Genomic DNA, 25,238 nt, shown 5'->3' with positions numbered 1-25,238 from the left:
TTTCTGAGAAGTATAATATATCCTCGAGGGAGCCATTCAGAATGTATAGTTGTCGGGTCGACTACTATTCTTCCTTTCTTTGGGCACATCGATGTGGTTTCAATTGAGCGAGATCTGCAACGTCAGCACATTTTCAACAGAATTTGCTAGGTGATTTTCTATTTTAGACATCGCTCTGGTTTAGCTGCCTGGTCATTGCAATACCGATCCGCACCATGACGTGCTATTGTGTGCAATGGTAAACCTTTGTCAAGGTGAAGCAAGCATGAACTTCATGTCAACTACTTTGAAGAACCTACATCATTGGATGCTCAAGATGCTGTGCTATGAACTCTGTCGGGATACGAATCAGGGATTTGAACTCAGAAAATAGTAAAATATACCACCGAGTCCTCCAAGTCACTGTGTTGATCTGACGCACGTGAATCTTGTCCATCCCATCGATTGCCACTACGTGGTTGAGGTGCGGTCGGATCATCAGCCACCCTAAGGTCGCGCAATCCTGGGGTGAGCAGGGTGAGTGGTAGTTGGCTCCATGGTTGCTCGCTTGCTCTGCTAACACGTTCGACAAGACCCGCAAAGCTTGTTAGTCCCGTAATCGTAAGATAAATCCCATCAGAGCCTCTGGAAGGCTCGTCCCGTAAAAGGCTATGTGGCATGGCTCTAGCACCAAAAAGGGAGGAGATACGGTAACGTGTACATAAGCTGGTATTTATACTAAGACTTAAAGATACAATGTCAAAGACACCGAGACACTTAAGCCACCCAAAAACAGTATGGTTCCTTAAATCCCGTCCAGACCAATTCCATCGCCGTCAATGACTATAAAAGTCTGCATTCCAGCATCCTTAGCCAGTACCAACATTACGGACCGAAGGTTGCGTAGTGCTACTCTTGAGTGGTCTCGCATGAGGTTGTCGCAGTAGCTTTGAAGTAATTCAATGCACTCTCGTAAGTGAGCTTTCATCGTCAGTTCGGATGCGAAGACGTATTTCTCGTGATCGTCGCGGACGCTATGTAATTAGTCTCTCCCTGATATAGGCTGGGAAATCGGTGCTCGCTCCGCTTAGTTGGTGGTCCTGGCCGGGGTACGATATCTGAATGACAGTCTCGTCGATCGGCGAGGCAGTTTTCACGACTTTTTGATCATCGCTTCAAGTCGGGCGATGGCAGAGACATAGTTCTCGTTGGAAATGTATTCCAAGACATCGGCCATTTGTCTTGAAAGGCCTACCACTGTGTCCTTCGTTAACCAAAGACAATGGCGTGGCTCAGTGAACACATCCATCCCGATTCCTTCTGCGATAACCTGAGAATGCTGTGAGTAGATACGTGGGGCGAATCGTGGGAGGCTAATATTGAGATATTCTGGGAGCTGGAACATGCTGCGGATGACTGGCACAGCTGTCCCAAATAATTCGCGTGTGGAGTCGGTAGCAATGAGCGAATATAAAATAGCATTGAGTCCACCGTCAAGGCCGCCCTTGATGTCGTAGTTCACAGAATCATCTATCATGTAGCTTTTCTGAGGCGACACCCCCAATACCTCAATTACCAGACGAAAGACTTTGGTATCGAGCTTGAAACAACCTGCTTCTTATGAGGCAACGATCTTGTCGACAAGGTGATGCACTCCGATGGCCTTCGCCTTCTCCAGCTGATCCTTGGGTTGACAATTGGTAACAATCGCAACTCGGAAGCCATTCCTGCTTAGGCGTATCGGCATCTCAACGCTATTCGGCGTCGCCCTTCGTTGATTCCGGTATGCTGATTTGTAGATGTTCCGGAACTCAACGATCTGCTTGTGATCTGGCTCTGGGAGCCCAATCTCACCGAAAAACTAGCGAACCTTCTTAAAGTCTGCCTCTTCATAAGTGATTTCGTGCTGGGGTTTTTCGTCGTAGGCCTTCTGAAGTGACTTGTTGTGCTTGGAAATAAGGTCTTGGCGATTATGGGCTTTGAGACTATCGTAGCTTGCCTGGATGGACGAGATAGCGGATCTCAGGGAGTAATAGTGATCAAAAAGTGTGTTATCCAAGTCGAACAACAATGCGCCACTTCTGTGTTGTATTGACTCCATAATCCAAAGCCCACGCACCAGTGCTGTGTTGTGCTGTGTATGTGTGTGTGTGTAGGTGTATGTAACGAGAGGTTGCAGGAACAAGAATAGGGAAGAGTAAATAGGAGAGGGGAGATAAAACAGGAAAAAAGGCAATATCAAAAAAGGAGAAAAATGTGAGTCAAGGAGAAAACTTGCTAACCAGCAAGGTATACGCATAGTATCAGTATTATACACCATAGGTGAAGGAGAAAAAGAGAGAAAAAGCTCAAAAAGGTAGAAAATGATAAAGCTAAACCATGGAAGCATCAGCAACTGAGTGTTCGCTTAACATTGGGTGGCCGACTCACGTCTCGTAAAAGTAGAGAAGCCAAAGGGTTGTGCGGTGATCTTGCAGCATAGTCGCGCCTAAGTGCGTCTTTCAGGACTCTTTGTGTAGTCCCATGGAAAAGGCCTTCCGACACGCAGTCCCGATGTGCTGATACGCGGCGTTGGGCCGCCCGAGGTTGATCTGATTGTCAGCCATGAGAGTATCGAACCAGATCATCTGCAAAGTGACGGCCTCGTCGAAGATGACAGCGGCCCCTATGGCGCGGAAGTACAGCGTCGCAGCCCCGGCGGCCAGGACCGCCAAGAGAGTAGCCTTAACCTGCGGTTGAATGGCCACGGGCGATGCAGTATGGCCGGTAAGGCTATCGAGGAAGCCGTCCAGCTCCGAAGGTGTACAGGAAGGCAGTCAATGTGGCGATGTCGATTTGAAGGTAGCAAAAAAGTCGCACGTCAAGTTCAGCGGCATGGGAGTTAGTTGAGCATCCTCCTTGCTGGATCGTCTACGGGCGATCTGGTGCGGGATGCCGAAGAATATGAACCATCTCCAGGCTCGGCTGCGTTTCTGGTATTGCGGACAAAAAGCTCCGGCAAATATCCTGCCTAATCGCAAAGTCGGACGAAGGACCGTAGAACAGCCATGAGCTGTCGGAAGACTCTAGACTCGTCCCAAATCCAGTCCGTTGTATGCCAGGCAGCTTGGAAGCGGATTATGCTTAATTGTTTTGCCTCGTTTGGGTTTAGTCCGATGCAGGGCAGCGTGCAACTGAGAGAAGAGTTTTGCATGAAACCAGTCACCGCGGACAGGCTGTGGTCCATGACATTATTTCGTATCGACCATGGCCCAGCGTTGAGGTAATGTCAATCTGCAAATTCGATTAGAAAACTCGTTTAGACCTTGGGTGTTTTAACAACGGCAATTAAACATTTTACATGCTTGGGTGTTATCGGAAACTTCACCGTTTATGTGCTTATAGTCGGAAGGGGTCATTATAGGCCGTGGTAAATTACAATCGGAAATGAAACCCTGCACGAAACTGCTAATCAACGCCATACATACGTAACGGAACCCATAGCCAAGCAGCCTTGCAATACCAAATCGGTGCGCGCTCTAATCCTGCCATCCAGCCATGCAACTGCCCATCTCCCAGTCTCCGCTAGCGCACTGTCTCCAACTGGACGAAATCCTACACTCCTCGGCCTCAAGTGTGTTGTCCTCGCCCATGCGGAAGAAGGTGACGTCACAGCAGATGGACATGGCCATCAGGCCGACCTCGCAGACGTGGGGTTTGTGCATCTTGAAGCTCAGGGGCGGGTCAGCGTGCTCCTTGAGCATCTCCTTGAGGGTGGGCTCGGAGCGCTCCGAGTAGACCTCGTTGTCGCCAAAGATGATGGGATTGCACATGATGGCGCCCTTGCCTATGTACTTCAGGGCACTCTTGGGCTTGTGGCAGAGGGCTCCCCAGAGCAGCGTCTCCATCTCAATGGCCTTTGCGTGGTTGCGCAGCTTGATGGTGTTGAGGGGGCCCTCCTCCTCTGAATCCTCTTCCTCGTCGGACGAGTAGTGACGCATCTGCTTGCCAGCCTTCTTCTCCTTCTTCTCCTTCGTTTTCTTCTTTTTCTTCTTCTCTTCGGGAGCCGGGGGAGACTGCGACGATGATGCTTTGCGTTCGCCATCGGGTTTCTCGCGACGGGCTAGCTGCTTGTTGTCGACATTTTCTCCACCACCCTGAAACTGGGGCTTCTTCTTCTTCTTCTGGCGCTCATCTGCTCCGGGTCCATGGGGGGAGGGATCGGTGGTCAGACCGAGAACGGAAGGCATTTTGGCTTCTTTCTGTTCTTCCCTTTCTATCTTCGCTATGCTGTGATGTTGCTAATGGTATATCGTATTGGAAGATGTGCTGTAGTGAATCGCGTTTGTTGTCGTCGTCTGCGCAGTCCGAATGATTCGATCGGGCTTGTGTAAGTTGGTGTATCGGACTATGTGCGCCGACAGAGAGGATTGGGAGAGACGGCACTAAAAGGGGCCTCGGGAGGGCAAGAACAGGGATAATTATGGCGTATGATGTCTCCAGTCACGCAGGCCCCTGCGCGTAAGTTGACGTCCATGTCCCAGAGTTTACTCTCATTGCCGAACGAATCTTGAATTCCTGCTTTTCTCGACTGGAGGTGACGTCAGGCGTCGCGGCTGCACAGCACAGTCGAGAGTCCAAACAGGGTTTCACTCCACGGCGCGGGAGAGAGAGAGAGACAGAGACGGAGAGAGGGGGAGAGCTTGCACCTGACGGGTCACCACGGCTTGCTACACTGCAAATCATTGCGGCTTTGGGGGCCACAGCGGCGGCCCCGCACCTGCGATCGAAAAATGACATCAGTCCTGCGGGATGCAACTGTGCGGCGATCTTTTGGAGTCCAGAACGCTGAGTCAGCTCAGACAGACCAGGGGTACCCCTGATCAGGGGAGGTTGTTGGAGAGAGGAAAGTGGACGAGATGCCGATTGCTACAAGTCCAATTTGTGTGTGTGTGTGTGTGTGTGTGTGTGTGTGTGTGATGTGTGTAATGCATGAGAAGTCTGGTTTCGCCCTGTTCTTGCTAGACTATTCTCGTGTTTAGTGGAACGTTGGATCAAGCAATTTGGAAAGCTACTTGAAGTGTGCCACCACGGGCTAGCAACCTTCCCCGCATCAACGGCTGAGATCGTCTAGACGCCTCTGGCTTTTCCAAAGGCTTTTGAGTCTCGAACTCCGTCCACCTGCCGTCTTCTCGAACCTGAACCATATGATTTCCTTCATTCACTTATGAGCAAATCACCATCGAGCATTGGGATCTGTGATATCTGCCTGTCACGATAAGCTCCCCCATCAACCTGATGTCTAAACGCCAAAACATATGGAGACGGCGAGGTCCTTTGGAAAGCCTTCGATCTCGTCCAATCAGGGAATCAATGAGAGATAGGGAAAATATCATAATAGTTATCATAGCGGGGTATCACCATGGCCGGGATGGACTCGGTGACCTAATCAAACGAGGACCGACGGGCCTTCAGAGACCGAGCTCCATCACTAGGGTAAACACGACAACGTCGCTGGGTGGAAGCAGAGCAGCCACAATGTAGATTGGCGAGACGCCAGTTGGCTGTGAGAATTTGATATTCAATGACCTTTGTGATATTGAAAATACAAGCAACTTATTTCAACAGGCCCGGTTTCAATAATGTATACCGATTGCCTCATTTGATATCCCCGTGGACCGTTTCTGGGAAGAGTTTTATATCCTTCTTTTTATGGTTTAGTCGCCTTACAGGCATAACTGTTTCTACATACAATTGGATTCATTTGACTTTTTTCTTTCTTCTTCTTCTTCTTTTTTTTCCCTCTTTGCTTAAGTATGGTAACAAGATTAAGAGGTTTGCCTTTTGGAAAGGGGGCTCTGGATTCTTATGAGACCGATGTTTCTGTGTTGATTTATTTTCCAGCCCTTTCAAATGAAAAGTCTTTTTGGATAAATACGATTATAATTCACCTTGCTTCTATTGAAGGTCTGCTGCGGCGGTTTTGACGCCCCCTGGATAAGATGTATTGTATATCTGGGCAGTTTGCCACCAAGACAATGTGCCTACCAGCGCGCACTGCCTACTCCCGTCTTGCCAGCAATGCCATTGACTCGTTCACGTCTGTATCGTTGATTAATGAGCTCTGGTTACTTGATTGGGTTGTGCACAGTTTCGTTTCGGTGTGGAAGCAGGTCGCATGACTAGAACGGCCGTCTCGTTGCCAGGGGTGAGGGAACCCCGAGTTTGCAGCCTCTCGGCTGTGTAAAGTATATCTAGTCAACGCATCAATTTGATTGTGAAACTCATCGGTTCCACAATCCATTCTAACAAGTTCCACGTCGAATTCTCCTGGCTCCGTAACAGGGCCATATCACACCTTGATTCCGTACCATGGACCCCTTGTCGGTTGCGGCTGGCGTTATTACAATATTTCAGCCGTTACGGGTGTTACATTCTGCCTTTAGGCAGCGCGAACTCTTCTTGGAGCCCTAGCCAAGTTTGCCGAATTGCTGGCTGAGGCACGTTGCATTTGTTTGCGCAATCCTTGTTACTACATTGGCCCCCGTACATACAGCTCGTAGGGATTCAGGTCTCCTCCAGCTCTACATGCATCTAGGACACGCGGTGGTTACAGCCTTCTATGAGTGAAAGACATCGGACTCGGTTTCGAGATTGACCATAGTATAAGTCAATAAAAACAATAGATCAATTTTCGTTCACAGGCCAGTCATTGTTCATGCAAGCGAGGAGCCAAGCATCATTCTTGCCTTTGATTACGAATTATCAATCAAGTTTACAAATACAAGTCTCAAGACGTCGCTGGATCTTGGAGGCACCACCCGACTTCATACTGCCTCAATCGCAACCTCTCGATCCAGACAGATTGTCAAACAAACAACACAGAAACAGTATGTCAGGAATGTTGGTGAAGGCGAGTGCAACCGTATGGACTCGGCGGATCGAATCGGTATATCGGATTTGGAACCAGTGAGAAATGCCTGAATCAAGGTAGTATCCAGGAAAGAACATAATGACTCGGAGTTGGTAGTGTGCAGATGAATTTTGTACGATGAAATGTGAGGATATTGGGTACTTAAAACAGGAAGTGCTTCGAAGCATACGGCGTAGCTGGAGCAAACTTAGAAGGGGTAATATGCTTGAGTTTCAACGGTTTTCCCATTTGGTGGTCATGCTCGTCCCGCAAAATTTCAAGTTTGATTCGTCCGTCTGCTAGGGCTCACTTCATACCATATTGGGATCGCTGTTCGGTATGATGAAACCCTACCAGTTCTATAGGTTTCAGGGGCAAGGCTAGCACCCAACCGGTAACTCCGCTCATGACTCTTCATACAAGGTCAATCATATCACCTGTAATTTTGTTGATCATATGTCTGATCTTGGCATCTATTGGCATGATTACCTAACTATAGGCAGAGACGCAGATCATGTTTTCTTGGCAAAAGTCGGAGAAAACAACTACTACAGACATCGGGAACATGGGGTCTGTGATCAGATCACTTGGAAAACTATGGCTATAAACGCACAAAATTTTGAATGACTGACGATGCAGAACGCAAGATGCCATAGGCTCATATCACCGCATACTAGCATCAAACAGGTCGAGAGCGTGGCTTAATGCCCGAAGAAGTATCCGATTTGTTCTTAGACTATAACTACATTTGCAGTTCCTTTCCATTGTTCTTTCCTGATAGACATCCAATCAAAAAAGCTTATCATACACCCGCATACGCTTGGGTTGTCGCCGTAATTGCACCAGATGTCAGGTGATACCATCAACGGTGGATGCTTGGTGCTGCAAACACTCGCAAGTGGTGGCGGCATGTTCCCTTGCCCTACGCAGCCCTGTGTAAGTTGTCATCAATCTAAGCCGCACCGGCAGCCTTCGCCTTCGCCTTCTTCTTCTTCTTGTTCTTGCGGGCCTCAAGGTGAGCGGCATCGTCCCCCTCTTCATCGCGAGCCTCGAGGTCGGCAACATCCCTGGCAGCGGCCTTCGCCTTCTTCTTCTTCTTCTTGTTCTTGCGGGCCTCAAGGTGAGCAGCATCGTCCCCCTCTTCGTCACGGGCCTCGAGGTCGGCAACATCCCTGGCAGCGGCCTTCGCCTTCTTCTTCTTCTTCTTGTTCTTGCGGGCCTCAAGGTGAGCAGCATCGTCCCCCTCTTCGTCACGGGCCTCGAGGTCGGCAACATCCCTGGCAGCGGCCTTCGCCTTCTTCTTCTTCTTCTTGTTCTTGCGGGCCTCAAGGTGAGCGGCATCGTCCCCCTCTTCATCGCGAGCCTCGAGGTCGGCAATATCCCTGGCAGCGGCCTTCGCCTTCTTCTTCTTCTTCTTGTTCTTGCGGGCCTCAAGGTGAGCAGCATCGTCCCCCTCTTCGTCACGGGCCTCGAAGTCGGCAACATCCCTGGCAGCGGCCTTCGCCTTCTTCTTCTTCTTCTTGTTCTTGCGGGCCTCAAGGTGAGCAGCATCATCCCCCTCTTCGTCGCGAGCCTCGAGGTCGGCGATATCCCTAGCAGCGGCCTTCGCCTTCTTCTTCTTCTTCTTGTTCTTGCGGGCCTCAAGGTGAGCAGCATCATCCCCCTCTTCGTCGCGAGCCTCGAGGTCGGCAATATCCCTGGCAGCGGCCTTCGCCTTCTTCTTCTTCTTCTTGTTCTTGCGGGCCTCGAGGTGAGCGGCATCGTTGGCCACAAAGTCTGGTGTACGGATTTCGACGGCAGCAACATCGTCAGTGTCGTCATCATTGTCACGAGCCTCTAGATTGGCGATACTCCTAGCAGCGGCCTTGGCCTTCTTCTTCTTCTTCTTGTTTTTGCGGGCCTCGAGGTGGGCGGCATCGACAAAGTCTGCAGCACGAGCCTCGACGGGAGCAGCAACGTCGCTGACCGGCGCAGTGGGAGCTGAGGCGGTTGTTAGTCAACCGTCATCTTCATTGGGGGCGTCTTTATGCCACAGCTCTGGGAGGGGGAGTGAACTAACCAGAAACGACGTTGCCGGCCAGAAGGCTCAGGGTAATGAGTGTGGCCGTAGTGAACCTCATGTTGAACAGCTTTCGTACGTGTAATGAAAGGATGACTCCAGGTCGTAGTAAGTAATGATTGTGAAGTAAACAACCGCGCGCAGCACGGAATGAATCCAAAGATCGAAGAATGGAATAGACTAAAGAATGCTGATGCTCAAGAGTGAAGAAGAAGAAGAATTGAACAACGAAGATTCCACCGAGACCTTTATATACATATCCTCTGCCTACTGACTTCTATGTTCATGGGCTCTCCCGCCACGTCTTGAAACCTCAAGCGGTGGCTTGTACTAACCATTCCCTTCCCCGTGGCACCACAAATGAGCATATTTTATTCGGGGTGGCATCTTTGAGCCATATCTTGCAACATGACTTGTTTAGAAGCCGGTTATCCGGCCGCAGCAGTTGCTACAACGTGACAGTGCCGCAGGCCAGGCTAGCACTAGTTGCGTCCTTGGTTTATCTCAGGATACCTAGATGCGTCTTCATCCCAAACTTGAGTTGATCCTGTTAACTCAGCCTGCCCTCGGACGGATGTTTGCGGGTTCCGGCATCTTGAATCAAGACTGATTTCCCAAACAGATACCCCTGCACGCAAATACGACAGTACACAGATACCTAGAGCCCCCCCCCCCCCCCCCCCCCTTTTTTTTTTTTGACACAAACTTAAACTGGGATGGTCCTGGCACCGTGACGGCACCGTGACCTGAAGCGTGCTCGCTGTTCCTCGTATTCAAATCACACTCGTCTAGGTGCCTCCTAATGGACAGGGATACCGGAGTGAAGTTCCGACGTGCGATGCATATGGTGCCAGAAATTTTGTTTACGCCAAGACTTGGACCGAAGAAACGGGTTTCCCCAGAATCTGGTTGCACTATGTATTATGATCCGAGTCTTGGCAGACGCAGATCGACTTGCGTATGGATTAAACACTTGAACTTGAGGTCCATCCGTCCATTGATCTTTAAGGCGATCATCGAACATTTCCCGCAAACTGGTTTCAATCGTAGTTCATTGATCAGGCTTCTTTAGCAAGTTGTTCGGGCATAAATATAGACTGGCTAGACTTGACAAATATTTTCCTCACCAGGCCACCTCTTGTAGGGTTTCCCGGATCAGACTTTGAGTGAAATCAGATGATTTTTGTCCCACGAAGTTGATCGTCCAAACTCGTGTTAATAGCGACCTGTCACTAAGGCCCTCAAAAATGCGCACCATGGCAAGGGAGCACTTTTTCAGATGAGTCTGAACCATTATTGGAAACCCAGGACATATTAATGACTCGGCCACTAAGCACGACATGATTTTCATAGACTGTGTGAGTGTTGTTACAAGTGATCGCAAGCGACAGCACGCTTTGATTGATCTGCATTGCGCATTCAGTTACACCCGGTTACCGGCATTTTGGATATGCACGTGTAAGGTTGGCGGCAACATTTGCCGTAGTGTGTAGCACCCGATCCTCACTCGTCTCATGTTTTTGTACACTACACGGCTCCCCCATATTGACCACGGGATTGCTTGCCCTTTCACCCCGAAGGTAAAGTTACGGTGTACCGTTTCCGGTCAAGGAGGGTGGGGCAGCTGTTTCGTGCGACAATAACTGCCTGACACATCATTCGACAACCCGAACCGTATCAACTTACCTTGCCACCCTCATTTAGCCTAGCTACTTTCACACTGGTTTATTCTCGCTGTCATCCTTAAACAGCGTGTTTCAGTGAGTATCAAGAGGGCCTGGAGACGAATCCATGAATACACCGCTTGGAGCCATTGTACAATAGAATGGTCACATCTGATGGAATTTGTTCTCAAGTCAGCTGCCAGCAAGGAGGACTTTTCATCTTGCTGCACTTCATGTGACGGACCTCATAAACGCTATCAGCTTTGTCACAGAAACTGCATGGGTTGTTTCATTGATGAGACACCTTCAACATAGCTAAAGTAATGTCACAAGTGCCGGTATTGCTGGTTTTTTTGTTTTCTTGTGTTGAAACGCATACCTCATGCCACGTAGACTTTCCTCCACGAGATTGGTTACACTCAAGAATGGCTTGCCAATAGCACATCTCTAAACTGTGCCTGGATCCAAGCAGGTTGACATTTCGTGCTGCTGTGAAAAACATGTAGTAGCTGGTTTTGTAAGTTATCATGAGAAAAGATATGTAATACCTTGTAAAAACACTATAAATTAGTATATATCGCGTAGTAATTGTGATGTCTTTATAATACCGATATAGTAGATCTTTAAAATGCACTTAGTTGGTTATCTTATTAAATTTCTTCTGAGGACACCACAGCTGGGTAACAAACTTCTCACAGCACTGTTAACCGTTTGTCGCTCCTGGACTCTGTTACCAGCCCTTCTTTCCGCTTGTCCTAAGTCTATTCTACTCCTAAAACCTAAAGTGTAGCCTTTGCTAAAGATAATGCCAAGGTCTGACCATGTTTTGGTCCTAATCCCTAAAAGAATTGTCTTATCTTCTTGACCCCTATGCATTCAGCTAATTATGCGCTCTTCTCCCGCAAAGCATTAGTAGCCTAGTAGGTGCAACGCTATTTGCACTGAGCGATACTTGACCATCACACAAAGCTCCTGTATCCGCGGATATAAGGAATAGTGTAAAAGCCTCTTATCGCAGAACAATACGTGCCAATTACTAACTAACAATAATAATTATGTCAGTTTACTTGTTGACCATCAAGTGATTACCTTTGTTGTCAACATGTCTAGGAAAAACGTGTCAATGTTATCGGCTAACGTGCTTGCGTTCTTCTTTGAGAATTACTACACTAGGTAAGCCTTCATTAAAAATTGTAGGTACAGCTGACTGTTAATGATCAGCGCGAGATGATGTCTAGCCTAGGCTGAGTGATACTTTGTTGCGGCTGTTGAAAGGCCTGTCAGCAACATGCTCTCTACTGACCAGGCTGTGGGAAGCACTCGATGCGCCAAGGAAAGCTGCAATGATTGGCGGTGGCTAAACCCTGCTTTTGTAGTGGTTTTTGATTTAACTGATGTTTGAGCTAAAACAAAAATACAGAAAACGGTTAATTATAGACCGCAGCCAAACTGGCAAGCATCCAATACGTCATGCTATAATGCTGTCGCGATGCCTTCATGGCATCGCGCGAGATTTCACCGGGACCGGAACATATAATAGTCCGGACCACCTACATAACCCGCCCCCCCGGAAGATACGTATATCTACGGCGCATAAAGAGAACGACCACCACAAGAAGCCCATCTAGAGCGGCTCTCCGTACTCAGTACAGTTTTGCCAGTACACAGTACTGGCTAAGCCGGGGCATCCAGCTATGCAAATGCTGGTTGGCCAAGTAACAGACAACCTTTAAATACTACTCAACTCCACGTCCGAGGGTTCCCCAACCACTTTTGAAGACGTAATGGCTACCACAGGCCCTTTCGCATCTACTCAAGTCATGATGGACTACTTCTCACGGGCAACGGGTCAAGAACATACGGGCGACGAACTGGAATCGCTGATGGCTCCACGGAAGATTGGGGATGTACTGGTGTTGCCAAGAGAAGGCTTTGGGTGGTTGGCCCATGAGCATACCCACAGTAAAGGAGACCCTTCTATTCTGGTAGAGCATTTATTCATAGCCTCGTGGAGGCAAAGCCACCCAGGATGAGAAGACTTCACCTTGACTAACGCGTCTCCAAAGAGAGGACGAGCACTTCCTGCTCATAAGTTCATGAGGAACTTTGATACACAATGGATTTGTATTACTAGTGCGAATTTTTAATATTCCTTTGATGGGAAAGAAAGCCAAACGGTGTTGTAGAATTTTGAATGTCTTAAAGACCAAAACAGTACGTTGTTGTTACATCACACGTCGAAAAGTGATCACAGAAATCTAGGTTACCTTATTCAATTACCTGTTTCAGGGAGAGAAGGACATCGGCTTTTCTACTCTGAAGTTCGGGTTCCGAGCCGATGAGATAACAACACACAAGCTTCAGAACGCTTCGACTTTATGGCGAGCATGTGAAAGATGCAATAAAAAAACGTATCAATCATTAGATTAGTGGGAGGATAGATCGAGATTGGATGATCTGTAAAGTGAAAGCTAGTCGAGATAAATTTCAAGTTCGCTGATGTTGAGGGCCAGGTTAAAGCTGGTGAAAGCTAAACGAGCTCAGTCGAGTCTAAGGTCCTCGACGAATCCTAACTCTGACAATTAGACCGTGTTTGCGGCAGAAATAGGTTAAAAGAAGATTAGAGTGGTGGCGTAATTATCGGCTATCTGTCTGTCCTTACGTCAGCGCCCGCGGCTTCACAAAATTGACGCAATCTTGCAAATGCCCGGGAACTCTGTCTTTGAAGTCACTTCCTGGCGAGGGAGAATATCGGCTGCCTTTTGACTTCCTGTGCAGTAACATGAGCTTCTTATCAACGATTCAGTGGCATCGCCTACTCACCGCATTGTTCACATGTGAAGGCCAGAGGGTCTGGGATAGACAAGCCTCAATGTCTCAAACATTATTTGCAGACTTTGGGATAAGCCAGTTTCAGGAATAGGCTTGCTAGGTAGAAGGTGACCTGACAATCGAAGTTTTTACTTAAAATAAAAGAAAAGATAAAGTAAACAAAGCTGTCATGGTGAAGTAGTCGGTAAACTGATTCATACCCTGATTATGTAGTGTTGCGTAGGCAATAAGGTTCAAACTCTAGCCATTCAATTAATCCAATGAGAAAAACCCTTTCTGATAAGCAATTTGTTAGACGTTTGAAGCAGGTTTCTGGCATGTGCCACGATCCCTTATCTTCGCTACCTTTCAGCCTTTGGTACATTCAAGAAAAGATTGATAATCTCGAATTATCCTAAATCAGACAGTCCGGACTGGGAGACAAACCAAAGGATCTGGCTATTGTTTATGAAACCAAGTCAGGTAATGGTTGGGTTGAGTGGTCATGATAACAACATGAATAGTTACAGAACCCAATGTCTCAGCGGCAAAGGTGTCGCATGGGGCTCATCAAATGTATCCAGCATATGGTGTGGGAAAGGGACGCGTAGTGATGATGGTGATGATGGAATAAAATCATGTGGGTGTAAATAGACCATCCCAAATCTTACTTTGAAGCTTCTTCTCTTAATATTGGGCACCTAGCCCCAAAGAAAGTAGTTTGTTGAGAAAGACTTCCAATAATCGCAAGTCGCGATATTTGATTATACTATGTATATTACTCCATAATAGTCCTCGCGGTCTTTTATTAATATGTGACTTTTATTGCCAGTACCCATGAGCAGCTTTCTATCTTCATGACAGGGCACATCCTTGCGAGAGACTCACTCACCTTCTTTGAGGGCCCATTGCTAACAGCAACAGTACAAAGCTGCATGCTACCACCAAAATTGGGTTTATTACCAATGCCTTCAGCATGAAACATGATCACATGGGATATGATTAGCATTGTTGAGGAGTTTCCTTCCATGCTTGCAGTTTTGATATGAAAACCTATTGATATCAGAGTTGCCTGCATACATGCATATGCGTCAACGTATGATTGATCCAACACATTCCATGCCCTACTGATGAGATCTGTAAGGGCAATTTTTTCTTGCATCTGCATGTACTTAATTAGATCAAACCTTAACTTACTTCTGGTTGCATCATCGCCCTAGATGAGTATAGGACAGGACTGACCACCAATACAGAGATAAGTTCTGCAACATGTGTTTTTCACATGCATTTTCATATGAGAGAGCGGGTTCAAATGCCAAAACTTCTGTTGATAAATAACCTGTTACAACTCTTCTTGTGTTTTGTATTTATGAGTATCGTATCGTTTATCACAATTAACAAATCAAACCATTTTCTTCCATATTAATCTATTGCGATCTATTCAAGCCAAAACGACAAACCTTCACAATGGCAGTATCGGGTCCGATCAGAACCACTGTCCCGACTGATGGCCTGCGTTCTAAACGGTCTGCCCACCGTCTTAACCAGATTGAGAAGATCCGAGCCAGCGGCATTGGCGATTTGGTTGACTTGCCTCAGCTGGTTGTTTGCGGTGATCAGTCTGCTGGGAAAAGCTCTGTTCTTGAGGGAATCACTGGTATACCATTTCCTCGAGAAGCGGGTCTCTGCACTCGGTTTCCGACTGAGATCATATTGCGCCATTCCAATGAGCCGTTAAAAGCCAAGGCATTCATTCGTCCTCATTCTGGTCGTTCCGCCGATGTCGCACAAACCCTTCGCAACTATGAGCGTGAGATGAAAGAAGACCTCTCGGACCTTCCAGTTGCCATTGAAGAGGCATCTAAGCTCATGGGAATCCGCGGTTTTACCGGTTCTTCGAACGATCCGGCCTTCGCTTCAGATGCCCTCCGCATCGAAGTTACAGGTCCAATCGGACTACAACTCAGTGTCGTCGACCTTCCTGGCCTCATCTCTGTTGCCAACGAGGAACAGTCCGAAGGAGATGTTGACACTGTCCATGCCATGGTCAGGAGCTACTTGTATAGCACCAGAACTATTATTCTCGCTGTTGTTCAAGCTAGTAACGACATCGCAAACCAAGGCATCATCAAGATCGCCCGCGAGTACGACCCAGACGGCCAACGTACTGTGGGAATTATCACCAAGCCCGATCTTATCAACACCGGCAATGAAGATAAGCTTGCTAAAACTGCAAAGAATCAAGACACTATCAAGTTGAAGCTTGGTTTCTTCCTGCTCAAGAATCCAAGCCCTGCGGAGATGAAGGCCTTGGGTGCGAAGCTGAACCGCTCTGAGCTGGAGGCAAAGTTCTTCACCTTGCCTGCTTGGAAAGTCCAAGACCTTGATATGGCCCGTGTCGGTATAGAAAACCTCAAGATCTTCTTGCAACAACTCTTAGATGAACACCTTGAGAAGGAGTTACCGAAGGTCAAGGTTGAGATTCGGCGGGTCCTAGCATCAAAAGAGGACGAACTCGAGGCGATTGGACCAGAGCGCCGGTCTCTTGGTGACATCCGCTCATTTATGATACATTTGAGCATGCGATACTACACGCTTGCTCAGGCCGCCCTCGAAGGAAATTACCACAGCTCAGATGTGCACTTTTTTGACAAAAGAAATGGCACCCGTCTCCGTTCTCTTATTCATCAACAAAACGGCCAATTTGCCGCACTAATGCGTAGTCGGGGTCATAAACGAACAATAGTGAACGATCCAAATCGTGAGGCAAATAAATCCAGCGATATTAATGCAAATGCGCAGCTCACAGTTACAAAAGACGAGATGATTATGTGGATTCAGCAAGTATGTTCTTCGCTCCCATTTTATTGAGTAGTGAATAACAGCTGCAGACTTATTTACAGACCAGGGGCCGGGAGCTTCCTGGTAACTACAGTCACGTTTTGCTTGCCGAGCTTTTTCATGAACAGTCAGGTCCATGGCGCCAGATTTCAGAGGACCACCTTTCTGGAGTTATGGACGGCGTCTGCAAATGGGTTCACCAGGCGGCTTCTACACTCTTCTCCGAAGATCGCTTGCGACGAGAACTGACCATGATTTTTCAAGAGCGGTTAGAAAAATTCAGAACTCACGCTTTTGAAGAGTTACGCAAGATATTGCTTGATGAAGAAAGACATCCCATTACGTACAACCATTACTATACCGACAACATACAGAAAGCTCGCAGAGACTACCATAATTCGGCTCCCAAAGATGCTATAGATCCCATGGCTCCTTCCAAATCAAGATTGGACCTTGAGTCTCGCCCAGACGACTGTAACCCGCTTGCAGATGCGTTACAGCCTAAAATGTGTGTCAATATGGATCATCAGGCTTGTGAAGAAGCTCTGTCTGGGTTGAATGCCTATTACAAGGTAGCTGATGTCCCCCATTCTTATAGGAATTTCTCACAATTCGATAGGTTGCAATGAAGACTTTTATAGACAATGTTTGCAAGCAGGTTGTTGAGCGTCACATCTTGGTGCCGCTGCCAGAAATTTTCTGCCCAACTACCGTCTCTCAATTTTCTGACGATGACCTGCTTCGCATTGGTTCTGAGCCGGAGACCCAGACTACTCGGCGCCAAAAGCTAGTCACGGAAATCCATGGACTTCGGAACAGTCTCGTTGATTTGCAGGGCTTAATAACCTAGATCTAGTCCGGCGCTTATTGGATTAAGCACCCTACTCAAAGGATGGCTTTCGTCTATTTAGCTTGGTTTTACTCCATAGATTTCTACAACAGAGTACTCGCGAGACGGAAGCCGTGAGTGGCTCGCTGATTTATGCTTTGGCTCTGAAATTGTTTGTTCATAGACATTATCGCGGTTCTAGGTTCTTCCCGCCGGACTCTTCCAGCGCCTTTCACTTTAAAGCACGCTAGATAAGAAAAATATCCCTTGGCTCTTATGGTAGTAACTGATGCAGATGGATGAGCCTTCAAGAATTGTACGAGAAGCTGCGGGTTCAGATGATATAGCTAACGGTTGGCGATCAACAACCTATTTATGTCAACAGTACCAGCCTTGGTATCCATTTTGTCAGGAGGTGAATTTTGCTCAATGGCTTTACCTGTACGACTCGTTAGTTTGAGATCAAGGGACCGTGTTGTCGTACAAGAAACAGAGGGTCGCGCAGCCATAGATCAAGTGTACAGTCCTCGAGACCACCCAAGCGGAAGACTGAACAGCACGGGAGTCCCCTCCCCAGTCCCAACAATAGGAAAACAGAGTATCGGACGGTTATAATGCCCACTCTCCATACTTGGCCTCCCCACAAATGATGTCACGTAACAAAACGATACCGTTAGTTACGTGGGCAGTAATAGTAGCTTATATATTGTGACAAATGAGCTGGGTGCGCCAAAATCAAGACCCTATCACACCCAACTCCACCATCAGAAAGATAGACAAGACTTTCATCGAGCAGAACAAGAAACATGAAACAGACATTGAAACCCCCAAGAAAAAACGTCTTATCGGCTTGGATTACCAGTAAACAGGGCAACCGCAGTGACCATTCAAATGTCAATGGTCAGACTCGGACGTCCTCGAGCCCCCAAGCTATAATATCCAAGCCATTACAAACAAAGGCTTCCTGGGCGCGTGGCTGCCCACATAAGTACCCTGCATCCTGTAACGCTCTACGTAATATTCGAGGAACGTTGACTGGTGTGTATCTTCTTTAAGTCGACAACGGGTAACGGAATGCGAAGGAAAGCGCTCCCTGCCGCGAGAACAGGGAGCAATTGACAGCATGTCGATCGATCCGCCCACGAGACCTGCGACGCTTTCCTGCGGCTTCAGGCGGAACCCATAGTATCCGGGTGGAGTGAGCAGTAGACGGAAAGTCAGATGAAGTGAAAGACCCCAGCCGCCGCGGCCAAGACATTTGTCTACTGGTTTTTCCCCCGCCCCCATGCTCAAATTTCGGAGCCCATCCCCGACCCTCGTCTTCGTAGCTCCCGCCGAGCCTCTCGGCAATGCTCGGCGCGGCACGCCATCCCCCGTTTCAGACCAATAGGCGGGCGGTGACCTCACGCTAACCTCGCTTGAGAGTCATGTCTGACGCTGCCAAATGAACATCTTGTTTTCTAGCCTCTTGGTATCTAGCCTTGGATGGTCTTGGAACCTCGAATCCTTCCACTCACGGGTCTTCTGGCTAGCTCGCGACTTGACTGAAAACTGGAGTCTGAGCACCCATTTGCCGTGTCATTCTCTTCTGTTACTATGGGTAGGCGATGAATTTCTCAGTGCCCTACTGAGTGGATTTCCGAAAGCGAAACTTTTTCAATGGAGAACTCGTCTGAAGTCTCCCAGCTAATCCAAGGTATTAGTCTCATGTCGAGTTGATCATATAAGCGGCCCGTCGTGACTGCAAGGTTGCAAAGCCCAAAATGAGGCTCTTTGCGCGTATCCCGTAACACCTTGCTCTTTATCCCGACGATAGCGGCCGGCGGACGGCGGACGGCGGACGGCAGCAGCAGGCCATCGGGAGACGACCTTCCTCGCCCGTTTAGTGGCATTCCACCATCAAAGCCCCGTCATCACCGCCAAGTTGTTTTTCGAGCCAAGGCCAATGCCCAGACGAACACCCCGACGCATCGAACTAACTCGACCAGTCAGTCCCCATCTCCCTATCTCTTGACGCTTGTCGTCTGGTGTCTGGTGTCCACGGGTTAGTGTGCCCATTCCCGCTTCCTTCCGACGACAGTCTCTGGTTCCCAGAAAGACTCCCGTCACCCCCCCTCTTCCGGACCCCTGATGGCCCCAGTTACGTATGCATGCAGCCCACATCCTCGCTATCTGACTTTGTCTCTTGTACCACGAGCCCCAAGCCAGTTTGTGGCCATTCCAATGTCTCATTCGCATGTGTGTGTGCAGGTACGAATGCCCAAGGCAGACAGGCAGACGAGGAATTGCCAGTCCAGAACGAAGGATTGGCCAAGTCACCGCAGGCGGCCCGCTCCCAAATCGAGAGTGACTGATGGGTAACGCGGGACGAAGTGGATCCTCTTCCACCTTCCTTTCGCGTGGAAGATACCAACTGCTGTGCCTTATCAGTTCTGATTCCATCATTGGCAAGATAAATATACGTGCCGTGCCCTATCTCGGTGAAATCCTTCCTGGCGGTACATCCCAGCCAAACCAGCAGACCACCCATGCGGACTGCCTCCAGCTCAGCCCCTTTCTTCAGGAAGATGTAACCACATTTGGTGTTTATACCGCAGACAACTGGTCCCGGATCGCCACATGCTGATAGATAGACAAGACTTCTCGGTGCAACCCATGAGATCAACCTAACCCACGAACCCGGTTGTCTTCCCGTATATATCCCTCTCTAAGGGCCGTCGATCCGGGTCGAAGTTCCTCTCTTCTCCTCTCCTCTCCCTTCTCAGCGTAGCAGCGATCTTGTTGCGGGCTCCTATATCCATCTCTTTCCCAACCCTGCATCTCCAAATCTCTTTTCATGATCCACTAGAGTCGTGTGTGCTACAGCTCAAGAGAACTGCCAACGATGGAGAAGTCGGAGTACGGCACCGCCGACAAGGCCGTTCAGGAGAACTCCTCTATGGAGCAGGCTCAGCAGCCTTCCGTCGCCTCGAACGAATCTGTTCATGAGAAGAAGCCGTGGTGGCACCCCGTCATCGAGCCAGGCTCTGCCGTACAGATCATCATCGCCGCCGCCATCGCGGTTGCCATCGGTCTGGGTGTCAAGAGCGTCCACCCGGATATCCCTGATGCGGCGACGACCATCCTCATCATCCCCGGTAACCTCTGGCTGCGGTCCCTCAAGGCTGTCGGTATGTTCTTTTTTTCTTCGCCTACATACTCCCAGAGATCATCTTCCAGGTACTCCCTCCAGAGTGCCGCAAGCTGACACGACCACTAGTCCTGCCCCTCATTGTGACGGCCATGATTCTTGCTGTTCAGAAGCTCAAGGAAATCTCCAATGGCGGCGCCAAGCTCGCAAAATGGACCATCGGATACTACGTCATTACCACTATCCTGGCCATCGTTCACTCCATCATCATGACATCTCAAGTCTGGGCCCGCCTCATGACTGTCGCCTCAGCCGATTCCATCGCGACGGATAGCATGTCCGCTAAGGACCAAGAGTCGTACGAGTCGCGCAAGGACCAAGACATCCCAGCCACCGTCACCGAGCTATTCAACTCCCTGATCCCAGCCAATGTTGTCGATGCCCTCGCCTCGGACCATCTCCTCGCCGTCCTCGTCAGTGCCGTCGTTGTGGGCTACCTCATTGACGATCGCGGCGGTCGCTCCGCTATCATCAAGGCAGTCACTGAGGTCGAGGCCCTCATCATGATTATCATTACCTTCCTCATCAAGCTTGCCCCTATCGGTGTCTTCTTCCTCATCCTGCCCAACATGTTCAGGCTTGACATCAACGATATTGGTGTCAACCTGGGTGTCCTGATGGGTGGAGCCATCAGCTCAATGTTCTTGCACCTCTTCGTCATCCTCCCCATCCTCTTCTTCGCCTTCACGCGCCAGAACCCTTACACATTGTGGTTCAGCTGCTCGCCTGCTTGGTTGACAGCTTGGGGTACCGCTTCCTCGGCCGCTACTCTATCCGTTACCATGCGCTGCTGCCGTGAAAAGCTCAAGATTCCCGAGACCGTCAACAAGTTCACCGTCCCACTAGGGTGTCTTGTAAATATGGACGGAACCGCCATTTACTTCCCCATCGTTGTCGTATTTCTCGCCCAAACGCAGGGTCACGTACTCAACGCAGCGGACTACATCATCATCCTGTTGCTATCGACCCTGGCTTGTATTGGAACCACACCCATTCCCAGTTCCTCTCTGGTCTTGACCGTCATGATCTCTTCTAGCGTTGGCATCCCGCCCAGTGGAATGTATGGTGTCGTCGTCGCCATTGATTGGTTTATTGACCGATTCCGTACCGCCACCAATGTCAGCGGTGATCTTTTCGCCGCTGTCGTCGTTGCCAAAATGACTGGCATTACCGACCCTGATGATGGCTCGGAAGAAATTGTTGGGGAATACAGCCAGAACCAGAATGATGAACGTGTCTGAGGGCCTTTGAATAAAATGTCTTGTGTAAGATGGAACGTGAAGGATACTGTGTAAATACAAGCGAATATCGCTTTGATTCGATCTTTATGAGAACCAGGCCTCTTTGATATCACCAACTTCTCCTAGTAACACACATATCTCAGCGAGGGTTCTCCTCGTCTTATAATTGCTGGCCCTTCTCTTACGATGGCACTCAGTGACTCCAGTGTCGCACGGCAATGGGTCAAGAATGCCGCACCAGGGTTAATAACAAGTCTAGACGGTTCCGTCTTTTGCCCGTTCAAGGACCGGAGGCCCGACACGAATGTGCTCCTTGGTAGCCCGGCAAAATCACGGTTTCCCGTTGAGGTCCTGTCCATCGAATTCAACCGTGCTACGAGCAAAGCATTGTTGGGCTAATGTTGGAGCTCCCCTACACACCCTCACTTGGCTGAAAGTCGAATTCGAGCATATGCATGCTGCTTTTTTGGCTTGACATCCATCCGGATCTTGGTATCTCACAAACCACGTTTTGCTGCATTCATAAATCATAACTGTAAATCAAACCATGTTCAGGACATGTCGTTTGTAAGCGTGACCCTACAGTATGAGCCTCGAGAATGGGCTCCGGTTCGCGTGGCTAGGCCGTGTATGCGTTGCATGTCACGACTAGTATCAGCAGAGCATCACATAGATCTTCCAGCAAAAGCGCATTCAAGCTATGTCTCATCCCCTAATTCTCCTGCTAGCTAAGTGCTGCCCGCAACTTTCCTTCTCCGCTTGTTATCATGCCAATCCGGACGTCTGTTCTCCGTCTCCGTTGCTTCTAACCTCAGCCATCCACCACTCTCGTGACGTCCCATGTAGTGTTGGTGTAGATAGTCCCGGCCTCCGCTCGTCATTGCATTCCACTCCCTCTTGGATGGAAACCGGGGAAGAAGCCGGTTCGAGCCGATTCGGGCGTCGAAGTCCCGGACGGCCGGCGGAGGATCCAATGCTTGGCCAGCTTGGGGTTTCGCAGAAGTCCACCTGAGCCGCGATGCTTTGTTCCACCGCACCAAAGCCTTCCTGTTCGAGTCTGCGTCGCCAACGTACGAGGTCCTCAGGTTGTACAATGGTCTGAGAGCGGGAGCCACGTTGGGCGGCTCGTACTTGAAGTACGGCCCCATCAGTTGGCTGTGGTTGACCGAGTGCATGATCACGCCAGTCGTGATGTCGCTCGGCTTCATTTCCAGTTTACTGTGCACAGAAATGGCACTGCGCAGGTGGTCGTGCTCCCAGTCCCCAGTCCATTGGTCGTTCTGAGCGTCCCATTGGAACCCGGGCCACCATGGCATCGGCATGTGGCGGTCCCAGACATCGAACGACACCGTGCTGATATAGTGCCCGTGAAGCGACCTGTCGCCGGCCTCGTACCGGGGCAGTTCGGGTGTCACGCGCACAACGGGCTGGAAGTACCGCAATTCAGGATCCGTCACGAGAAGGATCTGCTTTCTGTCCTGGAACCTCCACAGCCGGTAGTTTTCCTGAGACGACTGCTTCCCGTACACCCTCATGCCGTACGGATGTCTCTGTAGCCACTGCTTCATACCCTGGTTATCATTATTGTACGTACTTGGATATGGGGGACGGGTGAATGTGATGACTTCAGTGTCAAAGTAGTCCGCCACTAGATGAAGCATCTCGTGGAACCCTGCTTCCCTCGGCATTCCTGCCATCACGTCGTTTCTATTCAAACAACGCAGGATGTCGAGCGCACCCCAATCGTCCGTGTCGTCCGGGTCCACGCTGTCCACCGAGTCTGAGAGTAAGTGATGGTACATTCGGTATCTCTCTGAAGATGGGTTTGTTAGATTCTCATAGAACCATTCGGCAACTTTTCCCTTGATCCATTTCGCATCAACTGGATCGTCTTCGACCAGGATCCTAAGAAGAACGTTGGTCAGCCTAACCTACGCAGGGGGGATAGGGCCATACTTACGCGAGGGCGTACCACAAGCTATTCTCGTCTCTTGGAACCGGACCGGCGTAAAAGGTGTGGCTGAGAGCCCGCTTCTGGTTAGCTAGCTTATCCTGAGGGAATCGAAATACGGGTTCGGCACAGAAGCCATAGCAAGAGAAAACGTCCCTTAAGTCGTGCAGCTCTCGTTTTTCCGCATCGGCGATCATATGCCTCGTTGCCAGCCATGCTCTTCGTTTCTTCTCCTTTTCTCGCTCCATCTGTTCCTTTTTCGCCACTTTGATCGATCCGTAAGTCCGCTGAAAATCATTGTATGGTAGTGGAACCACAACCATGTCGTCCCAGTTGGACGCCTCCAGATCAAGCGGAGCGTCGTCGCATCTGCCAGCGTTGCTCCAGGGGGCGATCTGAATCTTCTTGTCTGGTCTCCAGTCCTCATGTTCGGGCCTCCGTATGCCCGCGAGACTGTGGATCGCCGACAGAAACCGTCTGTTGGCCTCGAGGAAGCGTCGTTGCTGAACGGAACCCGGTTTCGAGAATTCCGCCGAGTCGTAGATCGACTGGGCCACTGTGTTGCACCACGTTGTGAAGTCCACTGGGTCCGGTCTATGAGCTAATGGTGTTTGCTGTGTCGAATGTAAGCCAAGGATCCTATAAGCCAGCTGGGGGTCTCCGTAGTCCGGGCAGCACCCAAGAATTTCTGTGATCGATGGTATTGCTCGAGGTCGGACCCATTGGCCGGGAGGATTTTGATATGCGTTGGCCAAGTTATTGTTCATGCCGCTTTGGTTTCAGTTCGCTGTGATATTAACAGGTGAAAAAGAAAAGCTTGAGAAATATAACGGCAGTTTCAAGAGTCGATATAAGTAGCAAATGGGAACTTTCTACCACCAGCTGAGCCCCCGAATGTTACTTCGGGGAGGGCTTCAGGGAGGTGCATTGTTGCCATCCTTTTGCACAGGTATTTCTTTGATGAGCAACAAGAGTGACTTGATAGCCTTTGTGAAGTGTGGCAACATCTTCCAAGTCGTCAGTGTCACTCCCATGCTACAGATGTTAGAATCACGCATGCCAACGATTTACTTGAATCTACAGTGTACTCAACAGAACACATTGTTATAGACCCAATCCAACTGCCAAAACTGTATCAAAGGACTATGAATATCTTCTGTCCAAGGGGGCCATTTGAACGGACAATGGGCCAAAGGCTCTAGGCTAAGACGTTAGGACAAGTCATGCTGAACATAGATCAAGCGTTCATCGCCAAAAAATCCATAGAAGGAGTCTGCTACATATAATGATTGAATAACCGATACCAAGCATTAAGCCGTTTGCACCCAAGTGACAATCAGATAGTCATGTGTTATTACACCAAGTTCAGTTGAGCTACGTCAAGCCCAGCAACTTGTGTTACTGAATCCTGAGATCACCATGAAGTAGGGAATATTGAGTGAAGCACGACCATAATGAGCAAAGTCCAGAAAGATATCGGTAAGGTCATCTATCCCATCCCAAAACACGCCATGCAATCTCGTCCAAGTCCATCTCCCTCTCTTGTTATTCCAATGAACACCAAAATAAGAATAAGAAAATCTCCCATTGCGCTGCGCCCGCTTTGCCGTTCTCTAACAGAGACCCGCACTCTCAATACCCTGTAAAAACATGTTCTAAATGGAGCTGCAGGAGCACGATCGCCGTCGTTGGTGGTCCTCGATCAGAAGCAGATGGCCCGAAGTACACAGCCATAGGTGCAAACCGGACACGGCTTTGCCCCAAAATAGCTCAAAGGAAAT

General features: G+C 49.2%; 7 protein-coding genes across 7 annotated transcripts; 3 read left to right on the top strand and 4 right to left on the bottom strand.

Moving 5' to 3' along the window:
• Nucleotides 1–1,132: 1,132 nt before the first annotated feature.
• Nucleotides 1,133–2,080, bottom strand: LY79DRAFT_594409 (HAD-like domain-containing protein; the record flags this gene model as incomplete). Its single annotated transcript, XM_060561680.1, is given in 4 exon segments — nt 1,133–1,230; nt 1,471–1,579; nt 1,634–1,840; nt 1,850–2,080. Coding segments are annotated over 4 exon segments (645 nt in total).
• Nucleotides 2,081–3,253: 1,173 nt separating this feature from the next.
• Nucleotides 3,254–4,662, bottom strand: LY79DRAFT_570112 (uncharacterized protein). Its single transcript, XM_060559120.1, has one exon. It carries the CDS (start codon nt 4,206–4,208, stop codon nt 3,498–3,500), a length of 711 nt encoding a protein of 236 aa, XP_060408440.1. The 5' UTR covers nt 4,209–4,662; the 3' UTR covers nt 3,254–3,497.
• Nucleotides 4,663–7,823: 3,161 nt separating this feature from the next.
• On the bottom strand, nt 7,824–8,991 carry LY79DRAFT_584149 (uncharacterized protein; the record flags this gene model as incomplete). Its single annotated transcript, XM_060560376.1, has 2 exons — nt 7,824–8,851; nt 8,931–8,991. 2 exons carry the CDS (start codon nt 8,989–8,991, stop codon nt 7,824–7,826), a joined length of 1,089 nt encoding a protein of 362 aa, XP_060408439.1.
• Nucleotides 8,992–12,339: 3,348 nt separating this feature from the next.
• LY79DRAFT_570108 (uncharacterized protein) lies at nt 12,340–12,644 on the top strand. The gene has a single exon (XM_060559119.1). It carries the CDS (start codon nt 12,379–12,381, stop codon nt 12,625–12,627), a length of 249 nt encoding a protein of 82 aa, XP_060408438.1. The 5' UTR covers nt 12,340–12,378; the 3' UTR covers nt 12,628–12,644.
• Nucleotides 12,645–14,872: 2,228 nt separating this feature from the next.
• Nucleotides 14,873–17,096, top strand: LY79DRAFT_677727 (vacuolar sorting protein VPS1; the record flags this gene model as incomplete). The annotated part of the gene is made up of 4 exons (XM_060564488.1): nt 14,873–16,249; nt 16,297–16,440; nt 16,513–16,818; nt 16,866–17,096. 4 exons carry the CDS (start codon nt 14,873–14,875, stop codon nt 17,094–17,096), a joined length of 2,058 nt encoding a protein of 685 aa, XP_060408437.1.
• Nucleotides 17,097–19,959: 2,863 nt separating this feature from the next.
• On the top strand, nt 19,960–21,506 carry LY79DRAFT_527114 (Sodium:dicarboxylate symporter family protein; the record flags this gene model as incomplete). The annotated part of the gene is made up of 2 exons (XM_060555900.1): nt 19,960–20,245; nt 20,335–21,506. 2 exons carry the CDS (start codon nt 19,960–19,962, stop codon nt 21,504–21,506), a joined length of 1,458 nt encoding a protein of 485 aa, XP_060408436.1.
• Nucleotides 21,507–22,234: 728 nt separating this feature from the next.
• On the bottom strand, nt 22,235–24,224 carry LY79DRAFT_642605 (uncharacterized protein; the record flags this gene model as incomplete). Its single annotated transcript, XM_060562380.1, has 2 exons — nt 22,235–23,411; nt 23,467–24,224. 2 exons carry the CDS (start codon nt 24,222–24,224, stop codon nt 22,235–22,237), a joined length of 1,935 nt encoding a protein of 644 aa, XP_060408435.1.
• Nucleotides 24,225–25,238: the final 1,014 nt, after the last annotated feature.

This window comes from Colletotrichum navitas (assembly GCF_030913465.1).
Source record: "Colletotrichum navitas strain CBS 125086 chromosome Unknown LY79scaffold_107, whole genome shotgun sequence".
Taxonomy (NCBI): domain Eukaryota; kingdom Fungi; phylum Ascomycota; class Sordariomycetes; order Glomerellales; family Glomerellaceae; genus Colletotrichum; species Colletotrichum navitas.
This window is presented reverse-complemented; position numbering and strand designations above follow the sequence as displayed.